Source organism: Thunnus albacares, chromosome 14 (assembly GCF_914725855.1).
Source record: "Thunnus albacares chromosome 14, fThuAlb1.1, whole genome shotgun sequence".
In the NCBI taxonomy this organism is placed as follows: Eukaryota; Metazoa; Chordata; class Actinopteri; order Scombriformes; family Scombridae; genus Thunnus; species Thunnus albacares.
In genome coordinates this window covers 22,207,377-22,235,272 of record NC_058119.1, presented here as the reverse complement: position 1 = coordinate 22,235,272, position 27,896 = coordinate 22,207,377, and the positions used below count along the sequence as shown (strand labels likewise).

Here is a 27,896-nt window from a genome sequence, read left to right as displayed (position 1 = left end):
CTTATTGAAAGTAACTAAGTATATTTACTCAAGTACTGTACTTAAGTACAATTGTGAGGTACTTGTACTTACTTGAGTATTTCTGTTTTATGCTACTTTATACTTCCACAATATTTCAGAGGGAAATATTGTACTTTCTACTCCACTTCATTTATTTGACAGCTTTAGTTACTTTTCAGATGAATATTTGACACAATGGATAATAGAACAAGCTTTTAAAATACAACACATTGTTAAAAATGAAAAAAGTGGTTTCCAACCTTTTTGGCTTTTGACGTCTTAAAAAAAGAAGTGTGTTGTCAGAGTCACATTTCAGATGTCTATGAGTTGTTAACAGCTCCACCAAATAGTGATTTTTCCCTCTAAACTTCTCACATGGTTTAAATGTTCATATGATACAATATTTCACCAGAAATCAAAGATTAGAGAAAAAGTCCAAAAACTGAAAAGAGATTTGTGTATCAGAACTTTGTTTTTCTTCTTTCGTCTCCCATTAATCATCTCACGACCCCTCAAATTTATCTAGTGACCCTTTGGAGGGGCTGAACCCCTACGTTGGGAGCTGTTTATAAGGTAATTCAAACTAGCTTCACCTCCAGCAGCTACAACAGTAACATGCTGCTTACACACTGATGCTTCAGTATTAATAATCTAATGATGTCATATATAATAACATATCAGTCAGAGGGACCAAATGAGTATTTTTACTTTCAATTAAGTAGGATTTGTCATGCAGGACTTTTACTTGTAATGGAATATTTTTAAATTGCTTTATTAGTTCTTTCACTTCAGTAAAGGATCTGAGTACTTCTTCCACTAATGAAGTACACTAAAGTATGTCCACATACTTCTGGCCACATAGTGCAGTTCTCCTTTTTTTAGTTTAGTTCCAGTTGCTTGAAGCTGCCTGTTTTGATCATAGACTGTGTGGTTTTGATGTACTTAACAACAGAACGACATTACCCATAATGCTCAGAGCGTCAAAGGTTGATTAATCGAGCGTGGAGTCATCGCACATCTCCGTTCTGCCCACTCTCACTGTCCAATTTTCTCCCAGCAGTCAGTCGCATCCTGCCTGCGAGCTTTCAGCGCTACCGTTAGCTAGCTAATAAGGGAGTAGCGAATCATATTTACTGAGGAAATTACGTTTTGATATCTCAACATGATGTCATTTCGCGGAATAGTTCGTCCGGGAAAATGAATTTGCGTTTTTTTCCGTGCCAAAACGCCTCGGAGAAGATAAAATTGCCTCTGTGAAGTCCGCCTTTTTTTTTTCACTTCGACCTCGGTAACGTAGCTTGAACGGGTTTAGCAAGTCAGTTCGTTTTGACAACCGAGTGGCTCCTCTGTCCTCAACCGCCGCCGCTGAGGAGGAGGGGGGAGCGATATTTGGACAAAGCCAGTCAGATGTTGGACGGTGTAAATATCCTCCTACCCGAGACGTTTTTCACACCGGGTTGTGAATTATTAAGCTGATCATCTGTCGTGAAAGTGCCAGGAATAAAAGGGGGAGGAGTAGGGTCTATTTTTGGGAGGGCGAGAGTTCGGATCTCGCACCGGAGGAAGGAGTAGTATCGGGAGGGGGGTGTGCGGAGGAGGAAGACCCGCAGAGAAGAAGGGACGTAGCGGGGGGAGAAAATCCTGATGCCAGTGATGGCAAACGAGCCGATCATCCTAAACGTCTATGATATGGTGAGTAGAAAGATAGAGGTTGGTTAAAGATGTATGTTTTTAGCACTTATTTGCTAACTTACACATCTATATCAACAATGGCAGGAGGCAACAACAAACTCCATTATAGAAAGGTGATTTAACGCTACATTAGTTATCAGCTAGGGCTGGGCGATATGGATTAAATCAAATATAACGATATTTTTGACCAAATACCTCGATATCGATGCAAATCAAAATTAAACATCGCACACTGAAATTACTTTACTGTGACTTTCTTAGGAGTGAACAACGCGTTTTGCCTGTAGCTTCTTCAGGTTCGCTCAGGGTTGGGCAATATATTGATATTATATCAATAGTGACAGTAAAGTCATTTCAGTGTGCGGTGGTTAATATTTATTTTAATTTTTTCACCTAAGATGTTCCTGCAACTGACCAGCACTTGATTGAAAATACAGGCTGTGCACTGGGAGTTCTGTTCACCTCAATATTGTGACAATATTGTAGTGATGACTATTCATGCTTTCACAAAATACTTACACAATGAGATGTTTGATGAATAATCACTAATAATGTGGATATAATGACTAAGTGGGTAAAGGCAAATAATATTACAGCCAGAACTGGCCTGGTAAGGTCCAAAAATTATGTCACTTATTGCAGCCTTTTAAAACCGGTAAAAGACAACACTTATCACGATATTACAATATCCAAAATCTAAGACGATATCTAGTCTCATATCACAATATTTTAACAACCACAGATGACTACACGCGCCAGTCCTTGGCCAACGAGTTGACCCTTTTGCTTACTGGTTAGTGCAGTCGTCTGTGGTCAGGGAGACCGGGGTTTGAGACCTGGTGTGGGACCCTCCTTGCATTGCATTGCATTGTCACCTTGAGGCCATCAGAGGCGCATTTGCTTACAGGCGTGAGGGAGCTCGAAGAAGCTGAAGCGCAGAGACGCGCTTCCTGTAATGTGACAAACACAGATGACTAGATGCGCTCGCTGTGACCAAAGGGTTGATCCTTTGGTTCACTGGTTAGCGTAGTCATCCATGGTCTGGGAGACTGGGGTTTGACACCTGGTGAGGAAACCCCCCTTCGCTGTTATAATATTGATATAATATCTATATATTGCCCAGCACTATTATCAGCAGATATGCAAAAATGAGAGTCAAAGATTGAAGATCTTTTACAAATGATTACTGTATGTAACACTCACCAAGCATACATCCACAACACCAAACTCTGCTCATTTTTTTGTGTGTTGTCACTTTTGTGCAATATAATGTTTATTTATATATATTTTAATTAATTTCTCTCATCTTTCTCCTCTCTCTCAACTTTTTTTCTTTTATTATAATTGTAAATATTTTATTATATAATCTAATTAGAACTAGAGCTTGAAGAAGCCAAATTTCACTGCCTTCAGTGTTGCCATCTGCTGTGTTGACATGCATGTGACAATAAAAGCTCTTTAATCTTGAATTTTAATACAATTTCACCTTTAGAAATTGGTTCACCTGTTTCCCTCGGTTATTTTCCAGCAAAATACACAATGGATCACGGCAGAGTGAGGCTGAATTAACTGCAAAAAAATTCTTGACAAAGTGGGGCCAAGGAAAACGGTGCAAAAAGTTTTAAGAATGAAAAACAACTTGAAACCCGTAGCTGTCTCAAACACACCTTTGCTCACACATGTAATGTTGCCTTGTCTCGATAATACTGGATGTCCATATTAGGAGTGGAGCAAAATGCTTCTCATTGGACTTTTTAAGCAGTTGTAGCCAAAACAGAACAGTGACAGAAGTGAAACATTTACAGTGATCAGTAAAACAAAAGAGTCTTTCATGTGTTTCCTTTTGAAATTAATTCGCCAGTGTCAGTCTGTAAGCGGACCATGGCTTTTGCTTTTTAGGGTTTCAGTTCTCTTAGGACCAAAACAGGAAAACATGGTAGTGCACATCAAACCACAAGTGGATGTGAAAGTAAACTGCACACTTCTCTTGTGCAGAAACGTACAAATAAACGACAGAGTCTCTTTGCCTGTCTCTGTGTTACTGAACGAGGCTGAAAGAGGTTAAAGTCACTATGTTGTCACCACGCAGGGGGGATGAGTCAGTAGGGAGGGGTGGGCTGGAAATGGATCTGTTGATGAATCATTGATTGATATGGATTCCCCCGTGGTGGACGGATTACACTTAAAATAGAAATGGTCTTGTTAAGGGTTATACAACAGGAAGGGGACAGTTTTTATGTTTATAATGTGCTTTGAGACTTTTTTTTTTTTTGAAAACCACAACTTTCCGTTAATGACCACTAAGCTTTTTGTCCCTCGTTTTTTTTTTCCATCCTTTTTAATCTTGTAAAAGTTCAGATGATATCAAGACTCCTTTGTGGTTGGTACATGCCAAATCCTGTTTGTCTTCCCCTCTGGAACATGATATCTTTGTTCCTGACTCAATATGAAGATCCACTTATTCTCCAGCTCCTGATTTCCTCCTATTTTTACCTGATTTATTGCTGTTGTGCTCCCTTTTAGCCGATGGCTGATATGTCATCACAGGCCATAAGGTTGGCAGGTCGTTTATATGGGTCAACACTGAGAGCTATAGAGTCATTAAACAGTATCTATAGTAGCGTAACACACTGTATGAAGTCAGGAGTCAGGAGTACTGATCCTGCTCATATTTATCCACTTCATTACTGCATTTTTTTTTCCCAGCCTTCCTTCCTCTTTTCCTTCCTGTTTTCTCTTTCTCTTCGCCCCTCATCCTTTCCTGTCATAACCTCCTCTTTTTCTTTCCTACCTCCTCTCTCTCTCTTTCTTCTCTCCTCCCCCTCTCTTTCTTTCACTTCCTCTTGTTTTTTTCACTTGACTTACCGTCCACATTAGTGTCTCACTTCCATTCATGTGAATGGCTGCGGGGGCCCTCTGCCCACTTTTACACGCAAAAGCTTACAGAGGCTACTCATACATACTGTATCTAACACACACAGGCGTAACTTGCATTTACAGTTACTTGCATGGGCGTGTCTGTGTGTGTGTGTGTGTGTGTGCATGTAGGTTTATTCACGCCCATGCTTATTGTCAGTGTTGGTGTATTTTTGTGCGTGCTACTGTGGGAACAAGATATTGGCTTGTTCACAGTGGAGTTTCAGCCCTGCAGACAATGAGACGATGGCTGCGGTCCATTCATTCATCCCTCTGCTTTAAACACTTCCTCTGTCTATCGATCACACCGTGTTCAGACATGAGTACTTTTAGTGAGAAAAGTGACTAGCCGCTGGGGGTTTGACTGCCTGATTGGCTGCTTAACTGACTAAGCAACAGTATGGCTGACGGACTGTCTCCATGCTTGCAGCCTGCTGGTTGGTTAATAACTGACTTACAGAAAAGAAAAGAGCAGAGGGTGATGGCGCCCAAATGTTTTGATATTTCAACCAACCACAGTAACATTTTCATCTGTTTTTTGACATACAGATCAATTCCATTGATTTGCTGTTTGACTGATTTGCTTTCTTGACTAGTCGAGCCACATTGTGACTAAGTTTGTAGATTCACTCTTTGTTCACAGCGAGTCAGGCCGACACACAGAAAGCTCCTCTCTGACTATTGATTGACAAGGGTCAATGGGAAATCTGTTTGTTCACTTTCTTGCCCGAGAGTTAGATGAGAAGATCGATAACACTCTCATGTCTGTCCTGTGAAGTATGTAGGTAAGAGAGAAGTCATTGTGCCTGACCCAAGCTACCAGGAACGGCTCCGGGAAGCGATTTTCGCATCGTGGTATCGCAGTTTACAGGATCATTACGTGAGGCGCACTGGTTGTAAAAGCATTTTCCCCAATAGAAAGTTGTTGCTGTAAAAAAGTAAATAATCTTTTGAACATCAAAATGACTGTTTTCCTTATTAGAAGTCCATTCATGTGTGCAGGGAGCCAACAGGAAGTCAGCCGGCTCAGCCAGCAGAAGTCTTGGACATGCATACCAGCTCAGCTGAAGAAGGACTCCAGTGCTCAGGCTCTGTGGGCCCTAAAATGTGTAAGGGTGCAGAGTATCTGGGTAATTTTTATGCCTGAAAGCTGGATGCATGAAGGGTTTGTTTTTTTTGAATAGGGCACCATCTTATAATACACCATCCAGCTCTCCTTAATGCATCCATGGCTTGGCCGCTGTTGCACAAATAAAACTGTTTAGAGGCCCTAGGAGGCTTATTGTTTCAATTTGGAGAGAGTCCAGCTAGCTTTTCCCTATACTGTACTTTAAGTCCTTATGCTAAGCTAAGCTAATCATCATCGCCTTAGCTCCATACCTCAAGACATGAGACATGTGAGTGGCACCAAGCTTCTCATTTAACTCTTGGGCAATAAAGCTGATATATTTATTTCTCAAGATGTCAAACTATTTCTTTAATGATTCAAGTTTAGGTTGAGAAATGGGCCTGTGATGTCGTGTGCTTGTTACTGCAGGTGTTGGCAAAATGATATGTAAACAAAGAAATCCCGGTTGAATAATCCACCTGCAACTTTAAAGACTTATCAGACACAGAGAGACTGCTCCGTGGTTTTACTCCCATGACGCCATATCTAACGACTCAAGATATGGTATTATGTCAGCAGTAATTTTCTACTAGCGGTTGTGTGGTAAATAGTAGAGTTGGTGCAATACTATGTGGTATGTTCATTTTGCATTTTATTGGCCAACTCAGTGTGTTGCTGGATGGACGCGCTACAGCAAAACTTGAGCTAGAATGAACTCTTTTTTTTGCCAGATTTGATCCTGAGTTCTTTCGCCGGATCCCTCTGCAGCATCACTCCACCGTACCAACCTAGAGGACTCATTGAAATGAATGAGGAGGCTGTGTTTTATGATGCAATGCTTATTTGACTGGCTTAATGATCGACTGAGTGACTGGTTAGATGACTGGCTGTTTTGTCTAAGAGGAAGTCAGGAAACTGTGAAGATCAGATAATGGCAGAGGTTAAGACAGTGTTAACACCATGTGATGAAATGAATGAACTGAAGCGCAGCCCGGTTGTGGCCAGAGGTGAAGCATGGTAGCAAGATGAGAGCATTTTGCGTGTGAATCTACCTGACATGTACTCAAAAAGGCAGATGAAAAGGCTAATTCATCTTTTCTGTTTTGAGGATCAATAGTGTGTCACATGACTTTCAGGAATATCTGTGCAGACCGGAGAAGACACCCCCCCCCTTATCCTTCCACAATTCCCACTCTCTCAGGTCCTCCCCACCGGCCCGCTTCCATCTTTACTAAGTGGATTTCCTGGCCAGCTCTTAGTGCTTTAGTACGCTGCTCTAATGAGACAGCATTATCTGTACACCACCTGTCTGCCTGCCAGCCAGCCAGCTCTGTGGTCTACTGTATCTCTGAGTGTGTGTGTGTGTTTTTGTGTTAGGGTATTAGGTGTAACGCCGTCATGTAGCTACAGTAGATACACTCACAGCAGGGCAGGTCGGTGTATTCTGTGTGTGTCATGATTCCAGTTGTGCTTTTATAACCTTTAGCTTACAAAGTATTATGTGCCAATACAAAAGTAATAAGTTAGGAGTGTACTCGAGCATGCTGGGACACCACAGCATCCACTGCAGGTGTAGTTTGGTGTAATGGGAGGAGCTTTTGCATGTCTACTCTCAATAATCCTGCACAACAGAAACACAGAAGTAGAAACTCAAACAGGTAAGTTAGGGTTGAGTGATAAGAGAGTATAAACTATGAAATGATGGCAATCTGTCAATCCTAAGAAAATGTACTTGTCTATAGTGAGGTAGTTAATATCTCTGGTTGTCTTAGGCCACTGTTGATGGCCGTTGCCGATTATTTTCTTAATTAATCGACTGATTGTTTGGTTTAATAATAATTCATTAGAAAACAGTGAAAATTGCCCATCACAATATGCTACAGCACAAGGTGACACCAATGAATGTTTACAGTCCAAAATCCCAAAATATTCAATTTACTATGATGTAAGATGAAGAACAGCAGAAAATTCTCACATTTCAGAACGCAGAACCATCAAATGTTTTGTGTTTTTCCTTGAAATATTATTTAAAGGATTAATCAAACATCAACATAGTAGAAGCTTATTTTTCTTTCGATTGACTAATTGATTAATCGACTAATCGCAGCTCTGGTTGCAAATCATTGATTGACTGGTTTATGGCTACGTTGCACTGATGCAACCTGATTCATCAGGTATTTAATTCACTGGTTTAACCAAAAACATACATTCCCCTCTTATTATTTTAAACAATTTCTCAGTTGAATTTCCAAAAAAAACTTTCCTATATCACTCATCAGAAATTGTTCAGGCAAGGAGGTAAAACAGCCAGCATCTCATCTAGTGATCAGTTTAGTTTTAGTTAGACATTTGGTGAATGAAACAGCACCTCAGCTGTTTTTTTCCCCTGAAAGTTAATGTTTTATTTAATAGGAAGGTATAATTTTTTTATGTTAGTGAAGGTGGTCTCTCAGTCAACCTCTGCTATAAAACACTGCGGTAAATCCTGACTGTACTGTATATCATACTGTGATTTAAGATTTTATCCATATCACCCAGTGTTCTAATGTTTCGGCCGTTAGCTATAAATGTTTCTGAAAATGTATAAATGTCAGTTTGGTCAAATGGCACTACAGTACTCATGAGCCTCATCTGTTGTTGCAGTGTAAGGTTACAGTGGCTACAACTGTAAAAACAGAGTTTAAACGTATCTGTAGCATTTCTTTGTTGCCGTCAGGAATAAAACGTTGCTCCGTAGTTGCAGAATAGATCCAAATGAACCAAAATACAAATTTTAGTTATACGATAATAAGTTATTCAAAGCTCATCCACTTTACTTTAACTTATAATGAGTTGGTCAGCAACAAAACCGGGGACGAGATTCATGTTCGGCGCCTTAATGTCTAGGTCACCAGGGCGTCCTCATTTCCTCTTTTTCAATTGTAGTTTCATGATCAGAGGCTGGAGTAAATCAAATCATCTTATCTTTGCAGTGCTGTGTCCAAAATTAACTTTTTGATTTACGCACTGAGAACAAGGTTGGCTAAGAATGATTTTTTTGGCTAAAAATACATTTACTAGAGCAGAACAGACTTCAGTGCAGACTGTTAATTGCTGACACAGCACAAATTTATCAGCACTGGGCTTGTGGCCGGTAGTCGTTTCCTTCCCTAAATGTTTTTTCAGTTTGGTTTCAGTCAAAATGTTTTTGCTGTTGAGTTTCAAAGCAGTGATGCACATGATGTGTCTCCTCGCTAATTACTCTGTTTAACACAGTCAGAGATGCTATTGAGGAAACAGCTCACATATACAGCACAGTGTGGGATGAGTACGTATCCAGGCATTTAACAGCAGCATCCAGTTTCTATTTGTTCATCCATCTCTCTGTCTTTCCCTTCTTCCCTCTTTCTGTCTTTTTTAATTCATTCATAAACACACAACTTTGCTGTCATGCTCACACACACACACACACTCAGCCTTTTCTCTCTGTGCTGTGGAGGAGGCAGGTTTTAACGAGCTTCAAAGTAATGAGGGATAAGATAAGAGTCTTATTTCACCTCTGGGTGGGAGGAGGAGGAGGAGGGGGAGGAGGAGGAGGAGGAGGAGGAGGAGGAGGAGGAGGAAGAGTAGCGACCTAAACTAGCTTTCTTTGTTAATCCTGTGGGCAGACAGGCAAGCAATCTGCTTTTTCCTGCAGATTAACTTGCTTGAAATATTTTTACCCCACACACTGTGTTTGAACATCTAACTGACACTGTGCTCAGAGGGATTTAGAGTTAGTGCAACAGCAGAATAAGCTTCTGGTCGTGTTAAAGTCTTCCCTTTGTATAAAAAGTCAGTTGTGGCTTTTTGGGTCTCTGGTAGCTTCGGCTTTATGTCGCAACTTAAATGCTGTCTGGATGCTTTGAGTGTTAAGTTGTCTGGACAGGATTCATCGAACTGGTTAGGTTTGCACCTGAACCTCTCTAAAGCTCTCTCTTCTTAGAAAAAGCCCTTGAGAAAGGACTGAAGCAGTGAGGAAAAACTCTCGAGCTGATGCAGCAGATTACATCGGCCGAGGCTTCTCTTCAGACTTTGAGAACCAGCTGTTGTAGACACAGACGGCTATAATCCTCAAACTCAATGAGAAAAAAAAAACACAAAACTGCTACAAATGGGGATTCAGTAATGACATTTTTGCTCAGTTCTTAAAAAAAAAACTTGCCAGTGGTTAGGAACCACAGGATGAGCTGTAGTGTTATGTAGAGCTGAAACAATAAGTCGATCAATTGATGAGGAAATTGTTTGGCAACGATTTTGATTGATTTTTTTTCATTGTTAGTCATTTTTTAAGCAAAATTGCCCCAAATTCTCTTGTTCCAGCTTCTCAAATGTCAATATTTTCTGGTTTTCTGTTGTGTATACTAGGGATGTAACTGATTAATTGCTGTTAATAATTTAATTGATTAAAAATATATTACCAGACAATGCAGAAAGCAAAGGGACTATAGTAACTTGGTGTTCACGTAATCTGCTCTTTAAATTCCTAATTTACTCAAAAAATGGTTTAAAAAAACAATTTTATTACGGGAGAAATTACACTGTATAATTGTTAATGATTACGTGGCCGACTGGCGATTAAGAAAATTCCTTAAAATATGCAAAATATGTATATTTGGTCAGAAAAAACAAGACATTTGAAGATGTAACCTTGGGCTCTGGTAAATTGTTATGGGTATTTTATTTTATTTTTTTACATTTTCTGACAAATAATCAGCAAATGACTCTATTATGAAAGTAATAGTTGCAGCCTCTGCGTCCATGTATACATACAGCATAAGAACATGAAATAAAAGGTCATTCTGGGGATGTTTAGAGGTCGTTGTTTTTGGACTTCATGGTGAGCCCTCTGGAGTTGTCAACAAAATATTTTGCCCAAACTCAACGGGGCGTTCAGGTGATAAAGTCACCCCTCCCCTGCCCTCTCAGAGGACACAAATTATAGTTGAGTCATAGAATTTATGTGGAACATTATAAAACTAGGGGGAAAAATGCAGGTAAGGTTGTTTTTTTAGGTTTGTTTTTAAGTTTAATTAAGTAGATCTGAATGGGATTTTCCCTATTTTAGTAAACAATGTCACAAAAAATAAAGCCACACCACTCTTGCAGTCTTTGTGTGTGTGTGTGTGTGTGTGTGTGTGTGTGTGTGTGTGTGTGTGTGTGTGTGTGTGTGTGTGTGTGTGCAAACCTTATGTAGGTCAGGAAACGTACTCTGCAGCGTGCTGTGTGACACACTGGGCTGAAACGTTACACAAGCAAACGTTTTTGGCTCAGCGATCTTATCTCTAATTAATTGAATTTACTGCATTTATTCATCAGAATTACATAACACTGGGAGGGATAAATATTCAAATCTGAAGTAGCCATTATCCTGTGAACGTGCGTATTGAGTTCACTGTTTAAATCACTAGAAACACTAATTCAGTTCTCTAAAAACTAAAGTCCACATTCATCATTTTTCCAGATTATGCACAGGATGAGAGCTGAGCTGACTCACCTTTACCTGCTTTAATTCAAAGCCTGTTTGTTTTACTCATTGAGGTCACGTCAGACAAGTGTCAGACGTTTACAACGAACTGGATTCAGTTTTTCAAAAAAAAAAAAACCCCAATGCGTTCACATGATTTTGTTCAGTTTCATTGAAGTGAATGTGAAATTCTGTTCAGCAGTGTAGAGTTAAGTTCTCCCACTTTTAGCACTCACCGTAGAAATGCTGTTTTATCAAGACATGTGACCAATAATTACTTGCAAGCACTGACACGGTGCCACTGTCTGGAGCTGTGTGAATGGAAGAGCACATTTATCTCACAAAGTGGTGTCACAACAAAGGAAAGACAGACTCTTAAATGTACCTTTTTTAAATGGTATCATTACTTCATTATGTATTTTCTGTTAAGACAGGTCATCAAGAGGTCAATCTTCAGTGTAAATCTATGAGCTATTAGTATGTAGAGAAAGGCAGTTTGTGTAAAGACAATGAGAAGAAAGGCGGGACACCTGAAAAATTTATGATGATTTTATTGGCTGCACTGGTGCATTATGAGGTCATCACTGAGGAGTCGCTGTTTTCCAGGAAGTAGCAATTAAGAGTTCAAGTGCTCGTGTCATTGGAACGTCAGGGTCTGATGGTGTGGGGTTTACCTCATGCGTCAAAAAGAAATCCTGCTGTCGGGTGAAAAATGGCAGCATGTGACAAATGAAACTAACATACACACAGTTTGTTTTGCATGTTTCTGCAGCCCAGTTCAAACAAGTTCCATATATTCTTTTCAATAACTTTTCAATTGTTTTTAGATTTATAAATTCCTTCCTATCTTCTTTGTAGTCACTTTCATTCATGTAAAGGATGAATATCAACTTGTAGAGAAGCAAAACTTAAACAGAGAGATAGTTAATCCATCACAGTTGCTTTTGTTTTCATTTTTGTTTCAAAGCTTGGCTGTGAAACTTCTTTCCATCGTTACTCACCGTCAGTACAACAGCATAAACTTGAATACTAATGAATTATTACCTAATTTTATGTGCAACCGTTGGTAAACAGCTCAAGTCACAGAGTCCTGAACCTGACTGTAAAGTGTGAAAAATACTCAGAAAAAAAAAACTTTACCTCAACTCACTCATCATTCCTGCTCTGTCTGGATCGTAACACAAACAGCCACAAGCCGATACAGTGTCTTCATTATCTTATGATCACACTTTGTGTTTAAACTGTTACACACAGTGTACAAAGGGAACAATTTGCAATGCAGATGTGTAGCGACAACCTCCAGCTCTGCCACCACTGATTGTGCGCAGCTACATAACTGCATAACAACCGACAGGAAGTAGGAGAATAGTTTTTAATACGTTGCTGTGGTTGTCAGGCTCTTATCAAGCTGCTGAATATGATTTGCTATGCAAATGGTCTCTAAACATGAAGGAGGACTGCACACAATACATGTTAACCACTCGACCTGATTCAGCTCCATATTCATAACAATAAAAACAACCATGTGGTTTGTGATCAGCGCCGAACCAGCTCGCTAAATCAAATCAATCAGGATCATACTCTAGGATCTCTGGTGTGCAGAGGAAATGTAAAAGACGGAAACAAACGCCTGGAAAATTTGATTCAAGATCACACCCATGTTGATTAAACATTAGACTCTGTTTACATGAACTAAGTGCGTTCAATTCACATGACAGTTTTGCACCAAACCTGATTGATTATCTGCAAATTTGGATGAACACTGGCAGCGTGTGCAGATAGACAGAACCACGCATTGAGAAGAGCACTCTGGTTTTCATTGTTTAGGTGAGTGATTCTGTTAATTGGTAGTGAAAACGTAAGCCAATATATTGTACTTTTTAGGGATACACTTCCAGTCTTCCATTACTGATTATCAATCCAATAATGGGTCTCTTTTTTTTTTTACGTCACCATGTGGAACTCATGGGCTCCTTTTTATATGAGGAAATATGATAGCAGGGATTGCTGCCGTGCCTTTCAGGATCTCTCAGAGGAAGTCTGTTGCTCGTTTCCTCGTCGCTTGTTTCTTTCAGAACACACCAGATAAACAAGACAACAAGAACAGCCGGAGATCGACCCCAAAACACTCCCAACAAGGGTTGAAGCGGGTTGTTATCAAAATATTAGCGTCCACAAACACAGATCTGTAAAGGAAAAAAAAAGAAACGCTTCAAAGTTTCCTCTGAGCACGTCTTGAGTAGTAAAAGCCGGAGAATTTTGTACTTGACAGACTGTAACTTTGGAATATAGCGTCTCATATCGGCATGTCAGTATTATATTGAGACAGACTTTGGAAATAAGTCTGAACCTATCCTTTAACACATGAGACTTATAGCAGAAACACTGAATTTTGATGTCTGATCTACTTATTACGGTCAGTATTTGCCCCTTTACCAACCCCACAGATCGAATCAGTGCAACCCTATTAGATTTACTGAGTTATTCCGGAGATGTCACATCACGTTCTGTCCTCTGTGATAATAAATCATTTTCACACAAAACGAGTCTGCCTAGCAACAGCCCGGCCAATCACCTTGTAGCCACAGGATATTAGAAAGACACACGGCGCAGTACTGAGAAGATGGAAGGTAATGTCAGAGATCAGTGCTGCTGTGATCAATTATTGATTTTGTCTGCGCTCGTTGTCGTGTTTGTATGTGTCTTTTGTTGTCAGTGTGTGTGTAAAAGATCATGTGTAAACATCAGAGGCTCACAGATCTCATTTCAGCCAGCTGAGATCACAGGATGGTGGAGTGTTAGGAAAACACCGGCTATCACTGAACGATAAGCCGGAGAGATTACTTCAGTGTGTGACTATGTTTCTGTGCATCAGGTCTATTTTATCTGATTCTTCTGATGTGTTGTCTATGGATTTGGCATTTTGTTGACTTAGGTAGTTATTTCATACATGAGAATGTAAACGTCAGAGCACAGTAAGACAGTGACTCAAGCCAACAAGCCAAACAAACATGGATAAGGCTTCTTCAACTACCATCTGTGGTGTTAGTACAATGATCTCAAGTTTATGTTATATATTTCAGATTAAGTCATATGTTGATATGGATTGTGCTTTGGTGTGCTTAGTGTTGGCTTCTTGAGTATGTTTATATAAAGAATGTGTGAAATAATTCACTACTTGACTGTTTTTAGAGTCTTTCATAAAAAAAGCAACAACATAACACTATTGACTATTACTACACTACTGAAACAATAGATAGTGGACTACATTACATGAATGTTTTGGACATATTTCTTAAAGCACTAAGTGTGACAAATATACAGGAGTTTCTGTTGGTGGTGACCCATTTCAGAGACGTACTGTACATTTTGTGTACGCTACATACTTGAATATACAATAGTAGGAAAGTTAAAAATGGAGTGCTGAATAGATACAAAGACATTGTTTTGTGTCCATCTTTTTCTTTAATGGGTCTCTGTTTGTTTTTTTCTTTCTTTCTCTTCAGTACTGGATCAATGAGTTCACCAGCACTCTGGGCATCGGAGTCTTTCACTCAGGGATTGAGATCTATGGAAGAGGTAAGGTTACTTAGACATACGACACCGCCTACATCAGGTCGACTGCCTGAGGATGGTGTTTCAGAGAAGTTTTTTTTTTTTTTTACACTTGTTTTTATAAAACATACGTCAGCATCTTCACTTACAAGCTTGTCTGGTTAGAGGTTATTTACCAAAGAAAGACTTTTTTGCATGTTGTTGAAATATGCGTTTTAATGTTGTGTGTGTTTAGAGTTTGCCTATGGCGGACATCCGTACCCATTCTCAGGGATCTTTGAGATTACACCGGGTGATGCAACTGAACTCGGCGAGACCTTTAAGTTCAAGTAAGTAATTGAACATTTTGGTATTTATATGTGCTGAGTCCCCCGGTACACATGCATCTGTCAGGCAGTTCACTGGATGGTTTTATAGCCACTAGCGGGATGTATTGAAAGTCAAGCAGTCAAGCCCAAACTGTACTTTTCACATCTGCTTAGCTGTGAGGGTTTGCATTATGTAAATTTCGTCATCTGCCCATGTCCACGAGGGTTTCCAATCACATGGATCGTACACGACAGCTGCACATGTGTGGACACGACCGCATATGCTAATACCAAGTGTAGTATAAACAAAACTGTGTGTATGTCTGGCTCTTTAAGCTTCTTAAGCTTCTCAATTATACTTCTCATCCTCATAGCTGCTAAGGTCAGTATAATGTAAATTTTTCTGCTTACTGTACGTCCAAAGGGTCGGCACAGACCATCCATGTGCAACACAAAATTACGGCCACTAGTAATATGCAGGTAGGGGTTTTTTAATACCCGCACCCACCTGACCTGTTAGGAGAGCCAATCGGCACCGCCCAACCTGCAAGACCCGCAAACCTGCCACCTTTAGCCTACGCTACAGAAAAGTGAGCAGTGTTGCAGAGAGAGCGACAGAGAGAGGGGAAGGGAAGGTGGACAGTAGACTAATAATGCACAGCCTAGCCTGTTGCACGCAATGTTTCTGTAAGTTATTTATAACTTACTTGGAACGCTGCTTTATCACCTTTTGACCCGCCTGCATGACCGTGCGATATTTTCTAGTAAGCTTACCCGAACCCGCCCGACCCGCCACCTAGACAATGGACTGTGTGCTCCAACTGCACATGTGTGAACACGTCCTTTTTCCATGTCTGGAGTGGTTCATCAGTGAATCAGAGAGTTGGTCCATCACGGTCAGTAGTCCAGTCAGTCAGTCACGGGTCACATGTTAGTCAGTCTGTTAGCCATTAAGCTAGACAGTCCAGCAAGAGAGTCTCGCTGTGTCCCAAATCCATACTACATACTTATTATATACAGTATATATAACATACTTCTCATCATCACAATATACTGTTTTTGCAGTTAGTACACAACAAATGAAGCCTACTACATACCAAACAGAAAGGACACCTAACCTCCCCTGACAGACGTCACATCAGACAACCGGCATATTTGAAAATGAGAGGATCTGCCGCCTCATCTTCTGACAATTATTAAAAAGAAATGTTTCCAGCTGTTCCGTTGTCCGTTTTTCTGCTTCTTTTTATGAGATTCTAGGAGGCTGTACACCTTAACACGTGCAGCTTGTCCCTCGTCCCTGTCCATCCACAGCTCATTCAGAAATCCTCCGTATTTAGTATACATACCGTCTGGTTTAAGTGTTCTTAATTTGGTCACAATTGGTATGTAGTATGGGTTTGGAACGCAGAGTCAGTCAGTCAGCCAATCATCCAGTCATGAACTGCTGGATACACATCATCTGGCAGCTACACCAGCTGTACCTTAAGTCACATGACAAGTATGACATTTGATTGACATTTCATGATGCTAAGCCCTCTCACACCTTTATAAAGCTCGGGTTGTCATCCACACCAGGCTGTGTTGGGTTCATGTGTTACCCACCAAAATACACAGGACCAGTCAGTCAAATCAAAGCTAATCATTAATTTGTTCACAATGCAAGCCAGAGATTCCAGGCTTATTCTGTGTATCCAGTCAACCAGTCAACCAGTAAACCAGTATCTTCCTGTGATGAGGACTATGAGTTACTGCTGCTACAGGAAGGAGGGATTCAAAAAAAAACACATCAGTGGAGAGAGTACAGCATGTGACAGACATCTTTTGATTTCACACTTATTTCTTCACGGTTAGTGGCAGCTGACTTCGGACAATCAGAGTGAAAGAAAACAGAAGATTAAGCAGGAAAAAAGTGGAATTTCGTGTCGCTCTTCATGTGATACTGCATGTTGTGGCTTTGAAATGGGAAAAAGAGGGGAAATTGAGTGAAACAAAAAAAAAAACGTTGCATAAAAGTGTAAAGAGACTGGTCAGTCTACATTAGGGCTGCAACTAACTGCTAGTTATTTCCTTGATTAGCCATTTTATTGATAACAAGTCAGAAAATTGGGAAAAATATCCGTTTTAACTTCTAAAGTCCAAGATGATGTCTTCAGATGTCTTATTTTATCCAATCAAGAGTCCAAATCCAAGGAAATGGGGTTAACTATCATGTATGACACATCAATCCCTCAAATTTTAGAAACAGTACATTTTTGATATTTTTGCTTTAAAATATCAAATGTTTAGGCTACACTATATTGTACAATGTAATATTTTTTGACCCTGCATACAAGTAAATGAGGTGGAAGTTTCATGATCTTTACGCCTATAAAACCCAACCGTATGAAACCTCAAGAAAAGCAAAGGCGTTGGGCTGAAAATAAGTCGATTTAGCCGGACTGCAGAAATCAAAAGAGCCTGTAAATGTGAGATATTTCTCTCACACTGGTGCTGTGTTGGAGGATTTCAGTCTGTTGTGGTGTTGAGACAGTAGAGCACCCAGTTAGTTCAATACATTTTTGGATTCCCATCCCATAATCAGCCCGGGGTCTGTGTTTGTGTGTGTCTGTCTACCCGGAGCTACTGTGCTGCTGTGTATTACTTCTGCTCTAGTTGACCTGCCCCGTGGCTTTCGACAGACTCTCCCTGGCACACACACACACACACACACACACACACACACAAATGGATAGACACTTCCTGTCTCCATGCAGGCCATTAGACTATAAGTATAAATGATCAGGGACAAATGCCTGTGTATCATCCACTGCAATGTATTTTTGCCACTTTAATCAAACTCTCAGTCAAACTGCAATCAATCATAATGTTCTGAAACCAGTAAACAGACCAACCGTGTAAAATCCACATGAAAAGCTGTGATGCCTCATTTATTTGATCTGGAAAAGGAGTTTTAGCATAGTTTCACTTGTTTTTCTTAGCATTTTCTGTACATTTAATATTAAATCAGGCTTTTCTAACATGTATGCACCACAACTAATTTATAAATCTGTTTCGTCATACTTCTTAGACTCGGTCACTTTATTTAATTTGGTTCAAACCACCATAGCAAACAACTGTAGACAGTATAATTTAACTGGTAAAAATTTGAAAGAATTTTCTTTACTGTTTTTATATTTTTTTCAAACATTTGTAAGCACTGTTTCAGTTTAAACACTTTCATCTTAACATTTTTGGAACGTCCACCTTTTTTAGTTTGTAAAATTTTATGGAATTTTAAGTTCGTTTTTACGTTGCTAATATGGTGGAAAATATCGCAGCGTTCAACTGTAAGGCGAAGCTGGAAAGGAGCAAAAACTCAAACTGCTTTTGAATTGTTTTTTTAATCATGAAACATGGATGTTAAGACTTAGATGTGGATTTTAACAAAGTTTGAAACAACAATGTCCTAAAGTCATTCTTGATGTTTCGTCATATGTTGTAACACCTGCCTCCACACCCTCGTCTCTGCAGAGAAGCCATAGTCCTGGGCAGCACCGACTTCACGGAGGAGGACGTGGAGCGGATCGTGGAGGAGATGGGGAAGGAGTACAAAGGCAACGCCTACCACCTCATGCACAAGAACTGCAACCACTTCTCCTCAGCGCTGTCAGAGGTAGGTGCACACATACACACACACATGATCTGTTTGCAGCAAGTTCAGGCAGATATACGCTCCTTTTCTTTTAAATTGAATTGACATGAGGTGTAGAAAAAAAACACTCAGTTAAGCGTGTGTGTGTGTGTAGATTCAAATCGGCTTATCTTGGTGTGACTAATGAGCAGGGAGTCTTACAGTTAGCATCTAGCACTGAGATGGGGATTAGGACACACTGATACAAGCCCAGACATGCATTGCCAGATGGCAACACACACACACACACACACACACACACACACACACAAGTCACATACACAGATGTACATACAACATGTCAACATACTTGCCAAGATAAATACACTAATGCGTAGGCAGACATTCACACAAACACGCCTTGATAGACGCAAATCTATATTAAAACACACAATCTCAACAATCACATCTACAGCAGAATATATAGAAACACACACACACACACAGCATACCAGGGGGAGACAGTCTTGCCCTCAGGATTTTTCAGGTTTACTGTAACCTTATTAGCGGGTGAGTTAAAGAGAGACCCGAGGAAAAACTGATTGGACACGTAGATGGTTCTTGTCGATTTGAAAGATCACGCATGACAATTAATTCTCCAGAGAGAACGTCAGATGTGCATGACGCTGATGTAAGTCCTCCTTTTTTTGAAAAGCAGATCAACTGTACTGTAACCCGGCTGACACGTTGGCACCGTCTCGCTACGTAGGTAGATTATTTATTTATACACAGTGCTGTTGTTCATCTGACAGCTGGACAGGAAAGCACAAAACCAAACACAGGAATGAAGGATACTGGTGTGCATTGATGTGCCCCAAAGGCCTTAAAAACTAAAAAAATTCCAACTGAAAATTTGTCCCACTTGTTACACTGGATTGTCAGTGGGTGAGTTTCCCCTTTGCTGTGTATGTTGAGTATTTTTTTTAAAGGATTGAAGAGGTTAGAGCATCATTCTGGCTCTTAAAAGTGGATGAAATTATCACAGTCCAGTAAAATGGTGCCAATAGTAGAGAATGGAGTGATTTAACTTATCAGACCTAGAGAAGAATGTGCATCAGCTATTAAATATTTGGGGCTTCTGCTATTATGTGTCATTAGCTTTGACTCTTATTAAAGCTGCTCTTGCCAGTATTTTTATATTAACAATGAATCGAGTCACTATGTCCTATGAGAAATGTGGTTTTGTAGTGATGAAACCACAGATAATCATCACTTGATTCTTCAATTCCCCTCTGTGAAGCCCTTTGGCGTCTTTCAGTTCCTTGTTTTGGTTTTATTACCAACAGCTTTACTGTTTTGGTTCAGACAGATTTAGCAACTAGCTCATGAACGTAGTGGAACATTCTTGCAGCTAAAAAGCCAGATATCGACTTAATCAAGTGGATGCAAATAGGACTTCAAATGAATGCTATTTTTGCGCCGTGTCTGCACAATGTGTGAATAAACCACTGTTTGCTAACATGTTCACCAGATATCAAGTCAAAAAACCAGTTAATGGAGGTTCAAGGAGACCTGCATGGAGGAAAGGTTTAAAAAGATCGAAGATTATCTTGATGCCTCTTTTCTCCCTTTTCTTGCTTCCTCTCTTTATCTTCTCTTGCCTTTGAGTCAGTTATTTTTACCAGGAGTCATCCTTAGTGGCTGCTATAAAAAGCTAGCTGATCTACCAAGACCAGCTCATGTTGATGGTGATTTTAAAAGCTTGTTTGTGTGTGCAAAGAGGTATTTCTGATAAAGGAGCACATGACTGCTGTGTGAATTCCGCAGCTCCACCATTTTTAGTCAAACACCGCATCGGGTGATTTTCATGGATTAGCTGCTTCTCTCTAGTGGACGCCGGTTTCCTCCTCCCTAGTTGAAGCTGTGCTCATCGGTGAGATCATCTGTGTAGTCCTGATTACAGCAAGCAGCCACAGTGATTTGCATTTTAGAGAGCCTGGATTTATTCCCATCACAACACAGTCATCTCTGAAGGAGGTGAGGAATCTTGCTAGCTGGCAAACCTAAAAACAGTCACTGCAGCATAAATGTAAGTAGTAAACCAGTATAAAATATAGTATCATTCGCTGGCTGCATATGACGTGGCACAACATGCAGAATCAACTGCTTTGTGAGACATTTTTGTGGTTGAAATGCAAATCCACTGCTCCTGTCTGCTCATGCATCCTAAAAAGCAGCTTTGGTAAATGTTTTGATGAAAGCACAATTAAGCTCCTTTGAGTGTTAAAAACCCTTTGAGTTTCTTGGAAGCCACTTGTGTAATGCCGTAGCACTGAGCGCTAAGTGATGATAATTAGCCCTTACGTTGACATTATTGCTGCCTGTGCCTGCGTGCTCGTCAGTTAAGGAAAGGAGGTGAGAGAGACAGAGAGATATCCACCAAAGACTCGAAAGGTCTTCCTCCAACCAGACCTACAAGCAGCTGGTTAGTTACATGGTTGAATGGCTACAGTAGCGGCTCGTGTCGCTCTCTCTGCATTGCCTGCCATGCATAAACGCCTTGTTTTTAAGAGCAATACTGATGAACCACCTAGCAATATAAGTCTGCTTAAAAACAATACGTTAATTCTTGTAATGTTCTTGGTTGTGTCCACAATACAGGTCTAATTTCAACTACAAAACATGTAAGAGTCACTGTTCTATGTCTTTCTAGTGTAAAATAAAGATAATTTTAAACTGTAGAAGCTTGTGACAGCTATTACAAGAACAATTTTTCTCTTTCTTCCACTCCTCACCAGATCCTGTGTGGCAGGGAGATCCCTCGCTGGGTCAACCGCCTGGCCTACTTCAGCTCCTGCGTGCCATTCCTCCAGAGCTGCCTGCCCAAAGAGTGGCTGACCCCGGCTGCCTTACAGTCCAGCGTCAGCCAGGAGCTCCACGGAGGAGGAGAGCTGGAGGAGGCCGAGGACGCCGCCGCCACAGCCTCCCTGGCGTCCATGTCACCCTGCTCACCTTCCTCCTCTTCCAGCCCTTCCTCCCTGCCTCGCCAGTCCCGCCACCAGCCACGCCGGTAAGAAGCCGCAAGAGGTCTGCTGGGAATCTGGGGGCCAGACTTGTGCTTACAGAGACTGACCCGCAGCAGCTGATGAATCCAGCTATGGCCAAATGTCCTGTCAGACTGTCCTCGAGCAAGGCGTTGAACTGCTACCTGCTCTGGGTAAGAATGTCAGCCAAATCTCTCACAATGACCCAGAGCAGTGGAAGGAGCTGTTGCTGCTGCTGACGAAGGCAGGAAACTTACTCTCCTCTCTCAGTGAACATGGCTGACGGATTCCAACATCCCATCCAAAATCCTAAATATTTCCCATGAAGTCTGTTGTGTTATTTTACCAGCCAAATTACACTGCAGGATGGAAACAAGGCTGGTTGTTTCCCCACCAAAGTGTTTTTGTAGACAATTGGAAAATTTGCCAGCAACATTCAGATTTTACCAGCACTGAGTTGGTGGATGGTGCTACTCCCCACCTTGTCTTAGTGGAAACAAGTGAGAGAAGATGCTGAAAACAAGGTCTGATCTGTCCAATTGCTCCGCTCCTACTTTTAAGTCATAACTCATATATAACACAGACATGATAAACATATTTTTAGATTCAATGTGACTTAAACTTCCAGGGTATATCATCTCAGATATGCATCACAAACATCTGCTTCAAAATCATAGAAAAAAAAGCTTCAGAACTTGCCTGAGAATCATCACATTTTCAAGTTTCCTTCAATATGAAAGTAGTCTGGTGATAGTTGTCTGCACCTTCATGTGTACTTTGCAAACAGGAACTGCTAACAGCTAATTCGGCCTGATGTTTCGTGGTGCTAATTTACAAAAATGTAAACAGATACAGGCTAAAAATACAAGGCTCAAGTTATACTTCCTGCTTGTCTCAGTTTTGCCTATGGGGGGGGCCCACAGTGTCAGAAAGCCCTGCTCTAACCCTCTTCAGCTGTCAAATATTTGTGCTGAGTGTTTGTGTTGAAACAGGATAACTCTTATGACATGTAGGCGGCTTTGTATTTACCTCTCACTGCTCGTTTTTCACTTGTTCGGAGTTGAAAAATCAAATTTTGATCAGCCAGGTGGATCTGAGCCACGATGGCCCGAGAGACTCGTCAATGAAGTCAAATAGGCCTCTATTTAAAGCTTAATATCTTCTTTAGGGAACAGTTATATCATCAAGACACACACAATAAAAAATAAAGTTATCCTTTGTGTTTCTAGAGAGACTTTAAGGCACAGAAGATATATTTTAGGGAGTCACGTAAGAAAATATGTCTGTTACAGTACATAAAATAATGATTATTATTTCTGACTTAATCATATTTTTGCTATTTTGTGAAATAGTGCATACCTTCACCTCTGTGGGACTGGAAAAAAATGTTCAAATGAAGCAACCTGAGAAGGAAAAATCACTTGCTCACAACTCATGTTCACACTAAGAGCACAGCAACGGGTTTTTATCATATTGAACAACCACACAGTTGGAGCTTTTTTGACAAACTTCTCTGCGTTGGTTTCAACATTCAATCGTGGTCGTCACCTTTTTTGTTCCACGCCGAGATCTGACACATTTAAAAGAGGAACAGAAGCAAAAGCAAACTTTTCTTGACTGAAACTCCTGTTCGTTATCATGGTTTTAAATTACCACTAGCCAAGCGCTTGTATAATTTGACTGTGGCTGGTAAATGTTTCCACTGCAGCCAGCTGTACTTAAGATATCTGTTCTGCAGATAAATATTTGGCTGGTAAAATGACAGAAACAGCAGGTGGATTTTTGGATCTACACCCTTTGCCTCAAAATGCTGTGTGTGCATCAGGACCTCGGCCTTTTTTCCTCCTTTTTCTCTTTGTGACGGACTCAAGCCAGAGCTACAATCAGCCTCATAGACACAAATAAACTGAAACTGAAGCCTCAAGTCCAAAATCCCTCAACACACTTTGGATGGGTTCAGTTCCAGGTGATACTTGGTCCCTTTCTTTGTGTCTTTTTGATGTCAAATATGGATCAGTCAGGCATCTGTAGCAGCTGTTAAAGTCCTACCTGCCCCTCATGGAAAAACCACAAGTGATTTGATAAAATTGATTTTTTTTTTTTTTTTAAATCAGCCTGTAATGACATCATCAGGTAATAGTAACAATTATTATGTGACCAGTAATGGAAGATCGTTAAAATGTTCTGAATAATTTAAGAATTAGGTTTAAAAAGAGAAGCCTGTTGTTACCAGAAGGTTTAAATTCCAGGTTTGTCTTAGTAGCGACTGCCATGGTGCCTTTGAGCAAGGTACTTAACCCACAAGTGTTCCAGTGGCCAACAGTAGAAGACTGCGGTTGCACTGGATGGCTCCCAGTTTGTACATCTTTGTTAGCTTTTAGCAAAACGTGTCATCTTTACCCGGTTTCATTCAAGGTTCAAGTTTGAGCACATGACGTCAGCCCATAACGGTCTGTAATCCACACAGAGGTCTGAAGCAGAAGAAGAAGAAGAAGAAGAAGAAGAAGCAGAAGAAGCAGAAGGGCACAAAGGAAGCAAAGGAAGGGAGTTTGAGGAAGAGTGGGTCTTAAAATGTGAACTGAAATTTTAACTGACCTGCCGTCAACCCGCTACAACACACAACACAGTGCAGCCTGCACTCCTGACAGCCGCTTTCCTCACATCTGTGCGTCCAGTTCGGGATGATGCACATTGGCGTCGATTTGGAGCATCACACACACACATTTTGAAGGATAGGTTCACAATGTTTCAAGTCTGTTTTAAAACAACAGTCAGGTGCCCATATGAACACTGAAGGAGGTTTTCCTCACTGTAAGTTTAATTTTTAAAGTTTAATTTTATGTTTTTTACAGGAAGATGCTGCTTTTCCAAAGTGGTGAGCACCTCATTTGAAACTCTTAACATGCTGTCAGCAACATGTTTGCTACATAATGTGTATCGTCCCAAACAATAGTCACGGATGTGTTGAAAAGTTATTTTTACCTGCTGGAAGTCTGAGGCCAAGATGACAAGCAGGAAAACTGTCAAAGTTTGTCTGAAAAATCTTGTTTATGGTTTTGAAATTCTTACTGTATTTATATGATATATGCCTTTTTGTCTGTTTGGTTTATGTTTGATAAACTCAGGACCCCAAAAGGCTTTGTAATATAATCCTTTAAAACTTTTTATCCCACATTTTATGTTTGCATTCGTTGCTTTTTCTAATGCAGTAGGTCACTCCATAGAGCTTTTCAAGAACGCACTGTGGCAGTGCAGTTTTATACTCCTCTCTTTGATAAAAAAAAAGAGCTTTTGTTTACAACCTGTATGTTTTTATGTGAGCCTGTGCTGCTCCTTTTTTTTTTCCCTGTCTGTGCATGAATGTGTGTGTGTGTGTGTATGAGAGTGTGAGTGCGCACTTGTATTACATATGGTTAGTATCAAGAAGCTGCCAACTGGGCCAAATTTTTCCTACATCACACAGACACACAGGTAAAACACACTCTTTTTATTTAAATTTTAACAAATGTAGCAGTGTTTCCAGCTGATTTTTTTTTTTATTTCTTTACAGAAAGAAAACTTTTTGTCCTCAAGCAAATTTGAGGACATTTTCAGTAATATTTTTTGGGGGGGCAGTGGCAGAACATTTCTCAGATTTCAGCTATAATGTACAAATACTATTTTCAGGACTTTTTTTTTTTTCCTAACAAACAAAACAGAAGCAGTGTTAATGCAAGACACACTGTAAAACATGAAACCAGCATATTTGTCTCATTTGGAGTGAAAGGGTTCAAGTCTGTATCATGAGCTTAATTTTAAATGTTTTAGTAAGTATGAATGAGAAAAAGACAAATGTATTTTGATTTTTTTTTTTGAATGCACAGACACAGACTGACACACATGCCGATGTCGGCGTCCTCTGCTGGCTGTTATTTGTACTGTTACCTGTCTGTCACCATAGACAGTTCAACCTACAACAACACTGAGGTTTCCCTTCACCTTCATAGGTTCAGATAGTGATCTGCTGTTACATGATCATTTCTTTCTATTGAGAAATAAACAATACTGTCTTTCTTATATGACGCCTTCCATTTCAAAATGCTGAGGCAAAAATGCTTTCTTTTTGTTTTTATGTCAACATTTGACTTTTAAAATAACCACAAATCACCATTATTGAGGCCAAAGATAGGAAAAACTTCACTGATCTTCACTCCTTTTTTGTTAACAGCCATTGAAGTGTCATCACAACTTTTTTTAATGAATGTCTCATTTTGGAATGAACCCTCATTCTCTGAGTAAATGTAGTTATTTGATTATTATAGTAAATGTCTCATCTAAGGATTATTTGTGGGACTTTGTAGAAAACAGTTTGTGTATTTGCACCAATTGTTTGAGCTATGGATGTAGATTGGGAAACCTCAGTCATTCATACGCTGGAAAAAACTGACTTCAGATGTTTCACAGAGCCTTCAGTGGAGCCGACCAGATTTGTAGCCTGTTGGAAAATTATTAAAGAAAAGTATACGATCTGTGACTCTGTGTCGTGACTGTTTTGATAAATTATTGGTTATGCTCGTCCACTTCTAGTCCCAGAAAATTGCCTCAGACAACAGTCAGTGGTGGAAGAAGTATTCAGATCCTTTACTTAAGTAAAAATACCAATACAGTAATGTAAAAATACTACATTACAAGTAAAAGTCCTGCATGACTTCTTAAGTAAAAGTACATAAGTATTAACAGCTTGATGTAGTTAAAGTATTGCAATAAAAGTAGTGGTTTGGTCCCTCTGACTGACATATCACTATATATGACATTATTAGATTATTAATACTGAAGCATCAGTGTTAGAGCAGCATGTTAGTGTTGTAGCTGCTGGAGGTGGAGCTAGTTTGAACTACTTTATATACAGTTAGCTAGTTTAGTCCAGTGGTTCCCAACCTAGGGGTCGGGCCCCTCCAAAGGGTCACCAGATGAATCTGAGGGGTCGTGAGATGATTAATGGGAGAGGAAAGAAGAAAAAATAAAGTTCTGATACACAAATCTGTTTTCAGTTTTTGGACTTTTTCTCTAATCTTTGATTTTTGGTGAAATATTGGATCATTTGAACATTTATTGAAATGAAAGCATGTGAGAAGTTTAGATGGAAAAATCACTATTTGGTGGAGCTGTTAACAACTCATAGACATCTGAAATGTGACCCCGACTACACACTGCTTTTTGTAAGACATCAAAAGCCAAAAAGGTTGGAAACCACTGGTTTCATCTTTAACAATGTGTTGTATTTTAAAAGCTTGTTCTATTATCCATTATGTCAAATCTTCATCTGACAAGTAATTAAAGCTGTCAGATAACTGCAGTGGAATATAAAGTACAATATTTCCCTCTGAAATGTAGTGGAGTAGAAGTATAAAGTAGACATCTGTGACATCACAAAAATACCTTTGAAAATGCAATCTTCCAGTGGACAAAAGATGAAAAATAGAAAAATAATGTTGGGAACCAGACAGGTGAGTGGTATCGATTTAACACTTGGCAAAAAAGGAACAAAAAGGAATATTTCCCAAAATCACAGATTATTCTTTAAATTGACAAAATGAGTGCAATATGGACTACAAAACGGCCCAAACCTGTTATAAATGGAGTGTATGTTCTCCTAGTGTCAGTTTGGGTTTTCTGCTCGGTCTGTTTCCATTTCTTTTTCTCTTTTGATATTTCTATCCATATAATTTGCAGTCAGGAATGGACAGTTGTAAAGGTTTAAGACAAACTAAAGAAATGTTTACTGTATTTTACTCAAGTCGGAGTACTTATGTAGAAAATACAAGTTCATCATGTAAATCTGAGTCAGCCACTGGGTGGAGACAAATATCCATCAATGATACATGATACAGTTACAGACATCAGTTTAAGGTCCAAATTATTACCATCATTATAAAACTGGAACACAACATGCAGTGGTCAGGTTTTCAAACTCATAGTTCAATCAATCAATCAATCAATTTTTATTTATATAGCGCCAAATCACAACAAAAGTCATCTCAAGGCACTTTTCACATAGAGCAGGTCAAGACTCTTAAATTTACAGAGACCCAACAATTCCCCCATGAGCAAGCACTTGGCAACAGTGGTAAGGAAAAACTCCCCTTTAACAGGTAGAAACCTCAAGCAGAACCCGGCTCTTGGTTAGTTGTGATAT

General features: G+C 39.9%; 1 protein-coding gene across 1 annotated transcript; it reads left to right on the top strand.

Moving 5' to 3' along the window:
* The first annotated feature begins 985 nt into the window (after positions 1 to 985).
* LOC122997042 (deubiquitinase DESI2) lies at positions 986 to 26,234 on the top strand. Its single transcript, XM_044372947.1, has 5 exons — positions 986 to 1,692; positions 14,708 to 14,780; positions 14,992 to 15,085; positions 18,578 to 18,719; positions 21,476 to 26,234. The coding sequence occupies exons 1-5, from the start codon at positions 1,645 to 1,647 to the stop codon at positions 21,749 to 21,751; spliced, it is 633 nt and encodes a 210-aa protein (XP_044228882.1). The 5' UTR covers positions 986 to 1,644; the 3' UTR covers positions 21,752 to 26,234.
* The last annotated feature ends 1,662 nt before the right edge of the window (positions 26,235 to 27,896 follow it).

What these genes read in the sequence shown, in the direction of transcription:
- LOC122997042 (XM_044372947.1), top strand. Translation starts at nt 1,645, where the DNA reads ATGCCAGTGATGGCAAACGAGCCGATCATCCTAAACGTCTATGATATG. An exon ending in GATTGAGATCTATGGAAGAG is followed by an intron (nt 14,781 to 14,991) that starts GTAAGGTTACTT and finishes GTGTGTGTTTAG; the next exon opens with AGTTTGCCTATGGCGGACAT. An exon ending in TCTCCTCAGCGCTGTCAGAG is followed by an intron (nt 18,720 to 21,475) that starts GTAGGTGCACAC and finishes ACTCCTCACCAG; the next exon opens with ATCCTGTGTGGCAGGGAGAT.